We start from the raw sequence: 12,500 nt of genomic DNA, 5'->3' as shown, positions 1-12,500 counted from the left end.
AAGTGTACAGACTAAAATCGAGTTTCCAGTAATTAAATATTTATCTGTAACCATTCAGAAGAGGTCACCAAGTATTTATTTGATGGTCTTGCCATAATGCAACTATTCTTGACACCACTAGTAATTTGATATGTCCAGGAAGGCGCTGTAATGTGTTCTGTGTGATGTCTCTGAACGAATATTTCCATAATGCTGATGTTATGTTGATGTGTAATGGAGGATTTTCGACATTGTGTGTAGTGGAAAAGTGCATTCCGCCTAGTGAGTTTTGACCCCTCTGCTCGCCACGGACAGGAGAGGATGAGCACGTTCCCGCAGCGGGAATTCCGCTTCCCATCGAAAGGGGGCAGTAGTACACCGCGTAGCCTACAATGACTGAGTTGTACGACGATTAGAGAAAACTCGGGAGATTGATCATGTTTATGGTGTAGAACATGGGGAGACTAATTGATTTAAAAAAAAGAATTATTATTTTAAACATTGTGTATTTATCTTTAATGTAAATTAGTAACTCTGTTTACCATTATGACTAGGGCGCTCATTCTCTCTGCAATGGTTAGTTGAGGGACGCCATGGACAACGTCGAAAGAGACGTTTTCTCTGTGTGGGAGACTATAACTGTACCAGGTGCAAATTCTGAATGTGAACGGTTATAGCCTAGAGATTGTTATTTTGTTGTCAATGGGGTATGCTCGTTGTTTTTCATTTTTATTTTTGTTTATTTTTATCAGTGGTTCACGTCGAAACAGGTTGTTTTTCTTTATTTGAAGAATACTCTTGCATACCGATGTGATGATGCTTGTTATAACTAACTGTATGATGGTAAAAATGGCAACTGTGAATCCGTACAATCATTTGTTATTGTTTTTTAATCTGCGTCTGCCTCATGGGAGTGTAGCCGTCAGCCTCTTAACCACTGTCGCCCAAATTAATGTAGCTTCGTGTGTGGGATACTGGAATACACATACCAGAATCATAACAAGGACTACAACAGTATCAAGGGTTATCGACCTACTGTAACATTTGAATAAATAAATGGACCTACGCTGCACTATGGTATGTGGTGTTATTTACCATCACTCTCATTTTTGTTTTTGCTTGTAGGCAGATGGCCTACCATCACCATGACCCCCCCCTGTAGCCTACAGTATCCACAATCATTTTTTCATGATGGACATATCAGTTCTTTTCACATAAAGGAATAGCTACTGCTAATAAGGCATTATCCTAACGTTTTAGTGACCATAAGCTACATTTTATTTCTGAAGTCCTGCAGCCATTGTCTGCAAAAAAGTAGGCTATAGGCCCACTTGACCAAATTGAATTCCTGTTTTTTTTTTTTTTTTTTTTTTTGCAAGCATGATCCAAAATATTAATAAAACGAATAGGCTATCACAATTTAAATAGGATTTTGACATTTTTTGTACGTCATTTTTATTGTATTAAACCTACCGTTTGCCTTGGTTGGTGCCTGATCCAAGCATTGTCATTTCAGTTGATGGACCACTGCTGCCTTATTTCAATAGAGGCGCAGCTGCGGAGGCGGCCAGGCTATGCCTCATTTGAGCGCAGCCTGCAGCACCGCCGACATCTCTGACGATGCCAATGGCTCATTCCCCATTTTTAATCCTCTAAACAGAAATAAAGCTCCACAAGTCTCCAGACTCCAAAATATAAAATCAAATCACTACTTTTTCCCTCAGCGCATCTATAGGCCATTTTTTTTTTCAGAAGGCCTAGTAGCCTATAAGCTATTTATTTGCTTGAAACTCGAAGTGATTAAAGCTGAAAGGTCTAATAAATGTCTAAAAAGAAACTTCTAAAATGTATTATATATATTATTATCTAGCCTATTTATTTTTTTTATTTTTTTTATTTATTATCTATTTATATATTTATTATCTATTTTTCCCTGAATCGGATTATCCGGGACATAGACTATATATGGGTCCTCATCCCTTTTTTTCCCCAGCTCGTTATTTGTAATGCTTAGCCTACTGTATTAAAGTCAAGGCTACAAATGGATTAGACTGGTGTACAGACTTTGCGGTCTTCTTACAACAGTTGGAATAATATTGAGGGCTTTATTAATTATGATGAACACAAGCCATGATTTATTCGACACGTTTTATGTTTTATTCTTTAAAGCTTACAATTCAACCCCATCTATATGCTGCCGAATCCTCCCGGTTGTGGTCAGGGCTTCATGCTATTTCTTGGATGTCTTGATTTAGGGAGCGTATAGGCTATCGATTACAGTAATCTTCATTAGTAATTGATTAGTTTAGTCTTCTCGCATGCACGGATTCTCTTACCTGACTCGAGTGTTTTTGTTTGCGTTAAGGCACCGCGGCGCCTCTCTAAACACCTTATCCACAGACAAGGCAGCCTGCACACTCTGAGCGAGGTGTGCCCTCGGCCTTTGGATCCAACACTCCATCGCTAGCCTATGTCACACACGCCAACGCTTTCTTGAAATAAAATAATTGAAATAGCCTAGATAGGTTAGGCCTACATTTATTTGCAAAACGGCCGAGGAGTTCTTTCTTGCACATCTCGAAAAAGGTTGTTTGAAGAATTCACTTCTTTGTTTTAAAGCTCTAAATCTGCCTGCCTTCCTGCCAATTTCTCAATCCGCGTCATGGTGGAGGCGAGACCAAGTGCCGATTTTAAGGAATTACCTGGTGTTGATCTTAAACTGACAGTTAATCGCTGGTGGCATGAATTAAACAGGACTTGTGTCAGTCTAGTGTTCCCAGCGCGTCGCCGTTTTGTGCGCGCATGACCCATGCCTTGGCCGGGGCCTCAGCACCGCTGTGCCGTGCCGGTGCGCCACGGGAGAGCGCGCTCAATAATGCATGAGCGTCATTAGAAACCAGAGAGGCCCCGTTAGTCCGCCGTTATTTCCTGAGAAATGTGAGTCCGAGCGAGGTGATGACAGAGGCCACCGTGGCGCACCTCACATTTCAGCCACTATCTGCGTGGAAAACTGCGGAAAGCCCCGTGTGAGGTCCGCGCCTGGTGTCAACCTGACAAGACATTTTCGCTAATCAAACCTGGAAATATCCGGCCACTTCCAGGCCGGCCTATAGGCGTTTGCCCCGACACGGGATTTTTATGCAACCGTGCCCCTCTAGCGAGACTGGTATACTTGACCCCGCCATTTGGGGCCTCATAATTTATTGAGAGCGGGATTAACGTTGCGAACATCACCACAGCTCAGGAAACAGAGATAGGTGCAGGGTTAATAACGGCTCAAACATTGCGACCTTCAGTGCTGGAAACAATTGAGTCTTTGGAAAAACACCTCTGGATCTGATAGAGGGCGTGTAGGGCGTTTTGTTTACCGAAAAAGAAACATTGAGGTCATTTCTACAAGGTTACGCTCCTATCCATCATCAGATCAACTGGTCTCTGGTCCAAAATGAAGTAGCCTAGTCATGGCTCATAAATAGTTCTTAGAAATGCTATTTTTAATTTCAATATATAAATATATTGTAAATATAATACAAATATATACAAATGTATATAGGCTGTATGCTATTTTTAATTTCACTTGCAAGTGAAATTAAAAATATTATATATATATATATATATATATACACACACACACTCAAAAGTTTGGGGTCACTTAGAAATTTCCATCCCACTGCATTATGGACAGAATACCTGCTGAGATCAGTAGCACTGTTTTTTTTCATCTGGGCAGCAGTTTTAAGATTACATCTGAAGTGCTTACATAATTGCAAAAGGGTTCTCCAATGTGTTCTCAGTTAGCTTTTAAAATGTTATCAGATTAGTGCCTTTGGAACAGTGCATTAATGGTTGCTGATAATGAGCAATGTCGATATTGCATTAAAGATCAGCCATTTCTATCTACAACAGTCGAGAACCATTTTGCAAATATGTAAGCACATAATGTAATCTGAAAACCGCTGCCCTGATTACAAAAAATAGCAAACATACAAAAAATACATTAATAAAAATATCAAAAATAAAATTGACTGATAAAATAATTGATTGATAAAATAAACAACTCCCTATAGGACTACAGTCTCATTTGGAGCGCTATTATTTCACTCTGTCCCTGCATAGGCTAGGCTATATGAAACGAAATAGGCCTAGTTCATATTAATGGTTAAGCCGACATAACCTTCTCAGAAGAACCAGCTGGCATCTGTGGCGCCGAAGGGCAGGTATGGACTTGTCCAGTCCAGGTGTCGACACCCCTCCTGAAAGGACGCACAATTATTCGGGTAAATCAGTGCCCTTGCTGTCCAGACGAGCTTGGGGTAGGCATTGATCAATTGCCAAACCCGATGATTCGTCAAAGTACTGTTGAAAGAGGACGTGCGCCTTAAACCAGTGGCTTGTGCTGTGAAACCAAGAGATGAAATGCGACAATGAAAGGTATCAAATTAGTGGATAGACGAAGGGTCTCCACAAACTCAGAATGACCGGGGGTGAAATAAAGAGTGAGGTCTGACTTTTTTGAAGATGACAAGCCATAGGCCCTAAGCATTTCTTACCCAAGATTCTACAGACAGCTGTCATCTTCTCGAGCTCGGGTCAAATGGGGAACTTTTTCTAAAGTACTGTGTCTTTCAGTGCTCTGGTTTTCCTTGGATTTGGACGTTGACCAAACTGTCTATTTATTAACCGAGAAGAAAATGAAATGCACTCGGAAAAAAGGCAAAAAGACAAAAAAAAAAAATGAGTCGTGCGGCTTTCCGCTTTGGCCCGCAAGTAAAAATAACACGCATAATAAAAAATAATACCGGTAATGATAGGGTTGCTGTGCGGAGAGACTCGCGTGAGGGGAGACGCATGCTAATAGAGAGGAAAGTTCAGGCCCGGGATGAGGGACGGTCAGGGTTGCCTTCGCAAGACTTCACACTATAAAGAAGTTGTCACGGTTAAAGTCCAAATTTACAGCTAGCCCACATGACATTTTATTCGTCTACCTCTTATTACAAGGAAAACTTTCTTTTCAATATTCTTTGGGATAGTGGGTTGCCTGTGGTTTTCAGGCAGCAAATGATCACGCAGCCTTGCCTAAATGACAGTCATTTTCTAACACCACAATCCAGGCACTGGACAAAGCCTCTTGAGGTTAAATTTAGAATTCACTCACTTGGCTCTCCCTTTTTTCATCCGTTTATTTGCCTTGCTCTTGTTCTTGTTCTTTGCTGATGGTTTGTTGCAATTGTAAAATAGTATTTATGTCCAGGGAGGGGGGAGTCACATTCACAGCACAAAAGAAAACCTGCTCCTGTTTGTGAATAGGGCCCCTACATTCAAACACACTCATGACTAGGCTACCTTCTCAGGATCATTCAAACACACACATGGCTAGGCTACCTTCTCAGGATCATTCTAACACACACATGGCTAGGCTAACTTCTCAGGATCATTGAGCTGTGAGTTATAACACTGAGAATCACGGTGTGAATTAGAGGTCAGTTGAGTTGACCCTTCCATTTAAGACTGCTCTCTCAAAGCATGGCTATTAATAACTATTAATGTGGGGTCAAAAATATATTCAGAACAGGAAAAGTTAACCCCACCCCACCCCCAATTCCAATAGCAATATTCACACTATGCATGTAAGTCATCGTTTAAAACAGAACCTCATCACAATATTGTCCCACGCTTTGTCTCCTGCTAACAGGATGATGTTGCAGCCATGTTTTGAGTGGACTTGAGCACTAACAGGGCGATGTTGCAAACATGTTTTGAGACTTGAGCACTAACAGGGCGATGTTGCAGCCATGTTTTGAGAACTGAGCACTAACAGGGCGATGTTGCAAACATGTTTTGAGTGGACTTGAGCACTAACAGGGCGATGTTGCAGCCATGTTTTGAGAACTGAGCACTAACAGGGCGATGTTGCAAACATGTTTTGAGACTTGAGCACTAACAGGGCGATGTTTCAGCCATGTTTTGAGAACTGAGCACTAACAGGGCGATGTTGCAGCCATGTTTTGAGTGGACTTGAGCAGGTTTGTTTGCTGAAGGTGACCTTTAGCCGATGTCTGCCAAAGTTCCGGCAGAGATATGAAATAAGGCTGCTGTACCGCATCCGACTCAATCTCTCATCATCACCTCTCTCTCTCTGTCACTCTCTCTCGCACACAATCCAAAACACAACACAATCTAAACATTTACACACACTCTCTTTTTCTCTCTCTTTCTCACACACACACACACATACACATATAGCCAGACAAAACACACACACACACCAGGTGGTACACAGTCCCTGAATAATTGAGCATCACCTCAGGGTGTGTGCAGCAGAAAAGATTTCTTTCCCTGTGCATAATTCAGCACTGAGAGCTTTGAGAGAGGAGAGGAGAGGAGGATTATGGGCAGATATATTACAAGCGTAACCATCTCTTAACACTGATCCCCATTCATAACAATGGCCCTGTGTCACAGACAGGCCTAGGACTCAATTAAAAGCCATCTCTCTTCACACTGAAGGAGCCGAATACTGAGCACCATTGCCCTTGACCTGCAGTGCTCTGATTAGAGAGTCTAGTCATCTACTGCTTAAAGCAACATGAGGCAAATTATATACATTTTTCTCTTAGCGTCAATCTTCAATGTATTGGATAGCCTACACCTGCAGCATTTTGGGAAATGATACCAAAAGGGCATCCAGTGCATCATACACATGACCACAAGGGTCAAGGGGTCAAGTTCATGCACATGACAACAAGGGTCAAGGGTCAAGTTCATGCACGGCACACCAATGTTGCATTACGCAACACAGGCATTCTGGGCGTCCACTGGTTCGTCCAGAGACCGTATTCTCCCTATTATATTTCAGTGTCCTAGTGTTATTTTAACGTAAAATATACATAGTGTTTTTTTCAGGCCTTACAAACAATATATTCAAATGGAGTGACCACAGATCTAGTCTTGGGTAGACCAGCATACATCCACATGTTCAGAATATCTGGAAACAGACATGGAAACGAAGGACTTCTCGTCCCGTGGGCGATTTCACAACTCTAAAGGCCCATTCACACCAAGTCTGGATTTTCGGATGAAATATTTGCACGAAATGATGCTGGTAATTAAATACATGTGTTCTTATAAGTCTTCACACACCGAGGACAAAACTTGCTGCAATGAAAAATAAATTTGAGACTGAGAAATGGCGTCCTCGGTGTGTAAAAACTACAATAAGAACACATGTATTTAATTTCCTGCGTGATTTTGGCCGAATATACTGACCTGGTGTAAAAGTGCCTTTATTCACAGTAGTGTTTTCTGAAATACGTAAGCCAATCCCAATACCAGCTGAATGGGAGGCTCAAACGAAAAAGGAGAATAAGAATTGACGTGGAATTTTTTTTATTGCAGTATTAAACATTAAAAAAAATCTAAATGTTTTAAATCTTAAAATAATACAAAAATGTGAAACATCTGTTTGGTGTGAGAGTGTCCATACACATCCCCTCAGCACCAGTGACCATAAGGGTTTCTGTTTGGTGTGAGACTGTTTGTGTGTGTGTGTGTGTGTGTGTGTGTGTGTGTTATCTGTTTGTGTGTGTGTGTGTGTGTGTGTGTGTGTGTGTGTGTGGTAGAGGCAGAAACCCCATCCCTTGGCACGAAAAGGGTAGATGTGTCTGAGGCGACGCATTGCCATGACAACCATTCAAGGTGTCTGGATAAATGAGACTATGAACGAGCCCTGATTCACTTCACAGAGCCACCGAAACAAGGGCTGAAGGACTGCCCTGAGAGAGAGAGAGAGAGAGAGAGAGAGAGAGAGAGAGAGAGCAAAGGAACAAGGGAGGAAGAGAATCAGACAGAAGGTAGAAAGAGAAAAGAGAGCAAGAATTAGATAGACAGGGAGTGGATAAAGAGGGAGGGAGAGTAAGAAAAGAGTGATAGACTGATGGAGTGATAGACTGATGGAGTGATAGACTGATGGAGTGATGGAGTGATAGACTGATGGAGTGATAGAGTGATGGAGTGATGGAGTGATGGAGTGATAGAGTGATAGACTGATAGTGATGGAGTAATAGACTGATGGAGTGATGGAGTGATGGAGTGATGGAGTGATAGAGTGATGGAGTGATAGACTGACAGAGTGATGGAGTGATAAAGTGATAGAGTGATGAGTCAGAGGAAATGGAAATGTCGGGGAAAACACGAGGGAGTGAAAGAGTGGATCTCAAAGGATCATATTTGTCATGAAACTTCTAATGGCTGTTTGAAAAAGAATGATCATCTCTCTTTTTCTCCTCCTCTCCTTCTCTCCTTCCTTCTCATCCTCCCTCCCTCCCTCCCTCCCTCCCTCAGCTGAAGTCCATGCGCAGCAGCTCGCTCTTCTTGCTGGCTTTGCTGTGCAAGGCTGTGGGCAGCATGGGCAGATTCAACTCCCCCACGCGCCGCTGTCCAGAACCCCTCAGCTGGACCGAGTTCCTCTTTGTCCCGTCGCCCGTGGTGATCATCCTGCCCCCTCCTCCTCCTCCTCCTCCTCCTCCTCCTCCTCCTCGCCCCTCACTGCTCCTCTTGTCCTTGGCGTGCCGGAGGCTCTTGATGACCAGTGCCTGCTGCCGCTGGCTGGCGTAGGCCGGCGGCTTGGAGCCGTTGACCAGGAAAGGTGAGGAGCCGGGCCCTGGGGCCACGCCCCCGCCCCGTGCCAGCCCCACCCAGGTGACCTTGCGCGGCACGACGGCGTCCTTTAGCGGCCCGGCAGCGTGGCGCAGACGCGGGAGGGGCGAGGCTTGAGGACCGCCGCCACCGCCGGCGCTGCTGCTGTTGGTCGTTTCCATGGCGCTGAAGAGACGCGTCGGAGGCGCCGCCTTCTCCTCGATGGCCAGCAGGAGGTCCTTGAAGCGCTGGCCGGCCCGGCTCTCCAGGTGCATCCTGGGAGACATCATAAAGGCTTTGTCCGAGTAGAAGGTCTGGAGCTTCTCCAGCTTCTCGTCGCCGTGGTGATGGTGCTGATGCTGGGCCGGCAGAGGCTCGTCGCCCGGGGAACCGTCCGAGTGGGAGGGCAGGAGCACGTCAGGGCGGGACTGCTTGATGGACAGCGGAGACGGCTCCTTGGTAACGCCGTCGGTTGCTATAGGCATGTCACAGGGGGAGGAGTCACAGAGGTTGGAACCAGAACCCTCTCTGCACGAGCACTTTGGTGGAGAGACTTGCACACACACACACACACACACACAAACACAGATAAACATATGAACTTACAGTCAAACAAAAAAACAGGCAACCACACACACATTGCATTATGTATCAATGGAGTAGAAAACTTGCATGGTAAATATGTGTGTGTGTGTGTGTGTGTGTGTGTGTGTACAGTGTACATATACATTGTTCTACAATGTTGTACTTGGATGTGAATTCACTTGAGTTGGATGGCTTGGCCTTTCTCTCATCCTACCTTCAGGAAGCAGCAGCTCTCTGGTCTCTATGGTGATGGCGATCTCCTCATCCCCAATCCCATCCACCGACGGCCGCGACGGTGAAGCAGCTCTCTGCTCTGTGCTCGGCTGCTTTTCCCTGGCCACCTCCTCAGCTCTCTTCCTGCCACTCAGGGAATCCCTCTCCTGCGATTGGCTCCTGGGAACCTTGCTGGACTGACGGGCACTCCTCCCATTGGCTGTGTCGGTGTGGGGAGGGTCCAGAGTGATGTGTGTACCGTTACGCTCCTGAAACAAATATAAAAAAGACAAAGAAATTGCCAGGTCTCTGCTTTTTTAGGAACTGTCTCATTGTAGATTTAAATCAATTATCGGATCGCCCCCTATTACCACCAGCCCTGTGTTTCCGTCCTCTTACGTGTATGTGTCACTTACTATTCATTTCTATACAAACCAAGACGGCGGATTCCTAAAGAAACGCAAGCATCCACACCATAAGTGTATCTAAGTGTCTCTATCTAGCTATGTACCAAAAATTACATTTTACTGTGACTCGAAGAGCTATTGTAAATCTATTGTGTATCTATTCTTGTAAGGCTGCGTGTACAAATCCGCTTGGAGCTCCAGTGGAATTTTGAGGTAGCGACGAGAATTCTCAGTCTAACCGTTCATGTGCCATTAAAAGGGTGGAAGTAGACGACTCGCCAACTAACCTCCGAGCACGGTACACAAAATCGGATATTTCAGGCAGTAAAAGCCAAACCAGATTTTGTTCAAATCTACACACCTATGGCTACTGAAACATGTAAGGTTCATTTGAAAGTTATTTTGAAGTATTAAAAAACATTGTTGTTTTAGAATTTTCGGACGGAATAGTTGCTCAATGGAGGTGTTACGATAATTGAGCTAATCATTGTTCGCTTCATGGCGAACAGGTGATGATGCCTGTCAGTCATCTCTTTAGGCTCCTCCTGAACTTTGCTTTAGAAACATCATTGCGTGCTGTCTGGTGTGTGTGTGGGTACCAACCTGCTGATGATTCTTTGGTGTGACGTTGGTCTTCTCTCTCCACAGGTTCTTGCTGGGAAAACCCCACTCACTGGTCTCTGCTTTCTGCAGAATGAAGAGAATAGCCCTTAGCCTGGTGTGTGTGTGTGTGTGTGTGTGTTTGTGTGTGTGTATGTTTATGTGTGTGTGTGTGTGTGAGTGTGTGCGTGTGCATAAATGCTGTGTGTGTATGCGTCGTATTGCGTGTAAATGTGCAGGTGTGTGTGTGTGCATTAATGCGTAACGTGTAAAAGGCGTGTGTGTGTGTGTGTGTGTGTATTTGTGTGTGTGTGTGCGTGTGCGTAAATGTACCTTCATGGCCTTAGCTCCCCTCTGCTCTCTCAGGAGTTTCTTGAGCAGTAGGTGGTAGGCGGCCATGATGGCTGAGGGTCGGTTGTTGATGACGGTGTGGATGACATCAGAGAGGCCGTAACCCAGAGACTCCGTCATGTAGTTCAGAATGGACGTGTTCAGCTCCTCAGGTCGTAGCCTGGAAAAGAAGAAAGAAGAAAGAACTCCCATGAGCCTCTTAAAAGAATACAACTCCCATGAGCCTCTGAAGTGATGGTGTAAAGTATTTAAAGGTGTGAGTGAAAGAAAAAAAGATGGCTGCAATGCCACCAAACAGGAAGTGGGGTCATATCTCAGCTACACTTTTATGTATCAAAGCCAAACTTGGTACGTGGACTGATGGTTTCATTGCGAAGACGCACATACAGTTTGGTGCCCTTTGACCTCTAGGGGGCACTGCATTCAGCAAACATGCCTTTTGGCTAGATGTTGTGTTACTGTAATGCATGTAGCCTAACTTTTCACTTGTATGCTCAGTTTTCAAAATGAGGTCCTGTTGGAAGGTCCTGGTGAAAGGTCCTGGTGGTCCTTTTTGGCGGCCATCTTGAAATATGGCCGCCATCTTGGATTTTCCAGTGGCCAATCGGACAAATTGTTTTGTTATGCCCTAGACTAGAGAACAACTGTACCAAATTTGGTACTTGTATCACTATTTGCACGAAAAACTGCTCTTAGCCGCCCTATGTTCTCATGTATACCATGAACCCATGTGTGATGTGGAGTGATGGCAGGAGTGAAACCTTTTTCTTATAGGCAGGTGTGATTCCTGTTTAGGTGTTCTACCTGTTCTAGTAGGTGATGGAGTAGAGTGATAGTGGAACCTGTGCTAATATGTGTGGTATGATCTCTGGTGCGTTACCTGTTCTTATAGGTGACGGTGTGGAGGTGAGGTGTGTTACCTGTTCTTATAGGTGACGGTGTGGAGGTGAGGTGTGTTACCGGTTCTTATAGGTGAGGTGTGGAGGTGAGGTGTGTTACCTGTTCTTAAAGGTGAGGTGTGGAGGTGAGGTGTGTTACCTGTTCTTAAAGGTGAGGTGTGGAGGTGAGGTGTGTTACCTGTTCTTAAAGGTGAGGTGTGTTACCTGTTCTTATACATGGGTTTCTATGCAACGTCACGAAAACATGCGCAACTAAGAGGCAGAAAGCAGCATAGAACAGCATAGAGCAGTGCTCTCCATGAAAAGAATAAAATGAGTTTTTGTGCTGAAAACTGCACCAATTCGAAATCATGATGGTTAGAGAATGTTCAACATGTTCAATATCCCTAACGGAATGCATGTCTTCGCCAAAAATGACAAAATACGAGACAACAGGGGTTTACAAAAAAATGTGATTGTAGCTTACAGTGGCCGACTATTAGGTTAAGTTTATAACGTTGTGGGCTGACCCACTTCCGCGTCTTCTGCCCTGACGGCTATCTGGCGCAAGATCTAGTTTTGTTGGTAAACGGGAAACCCGTCTATAGGTGACGGTGTGGAGGTGAGATGTGGAGGTGAGGTGTGTTACCTGTTCTTATAGGTGACGGTGTGGAGGTGAGGTGTGTTACCTGTTCTTAAAGGTGAGGTGTGGAGGTGAGGTGTGTTACCTGTTCTTATAGGTGACAGTGTGGAGGGGTCTCTTGGCGTAGCCCTCGTTCAGCCACTTCTCCTCCATGGCTGTTTTGATGCTTGGTCTCTTCTCTGGGTCTGGCTCCAGCAGACACAACACAAA

At 44.5% G+C, this 12,500-nt stretch overlaps 2 protein-coding genes across 2 annotated transcripts in view; one reads left to right on the top strand and one right to left on the bottom strand.

Annotated features, from left to right (window-relative positions):
• The window catches only part of selenoi (selenoprotein I), a 24,097-nt gene extending 23,048 nt beyond the window's left edge, over positions 1 to 1,049 (top strand). Inside the window, exon 11 of the mRNA XM_048249679.1 lies at positions 1 to 1,049. This exon is cut by the window's left edge and continues 2,676 nt beyond it. The gene's annotated coding sequence lies outside the window, so the exon portion shown is untranslated.
• Positions 1,050 to 8,315: 7,266 nt separating this feature from the next.
• The window catches only part of LOC125298811 (hormonally up-regulated neu tumor-associated kinase homolog A), a 20,204-nt gene continuing 16,019 nt past the window's right edge, over positions 8,316 to 12,500 (bottom strand). The window contains 5 exon segments of the mRNA XM_048249678.1: positions 8,316 to 9,166; positions 9,413 to 9,680; positions 10,422 to 10,505; positions 10,752 to 10,929; positions 12,376 to 12,500. The exon segment at positions 12,376 to 12,500 is cut by the window's right edge and continues 11 nt beyond it. Of these exon segments, the coding sequence (XP_048105635.1) occupies positions 8,316 to 9,166; positions 9,413 to 9,680; positions 10,422 to 10,505; positions 10,752 to 10,929; positions 12,376 to 12,500 (1,506 nt within the window).

This window comes from Alosa alosa, chromosome 8 (genome assembly GCF_017589495.1).
Source record: "Alosa alosa isolate M-15738 ecotype Scorff River chromosome 8, AALO_Geno_1.1, whole genome shotgun sequence".
In the NCBI taxonomy this organism is placed as follows: Eukaryota; Metazoa; Chordata; class Actinopteri; order Clupeiformes; family Clupeidae; genus Alosa; species Alosa alosa.
Note: the sequence above shows the minus strand (reverse complement) of the source record. Positions and strands in the feature narration are given on the sequence as shown.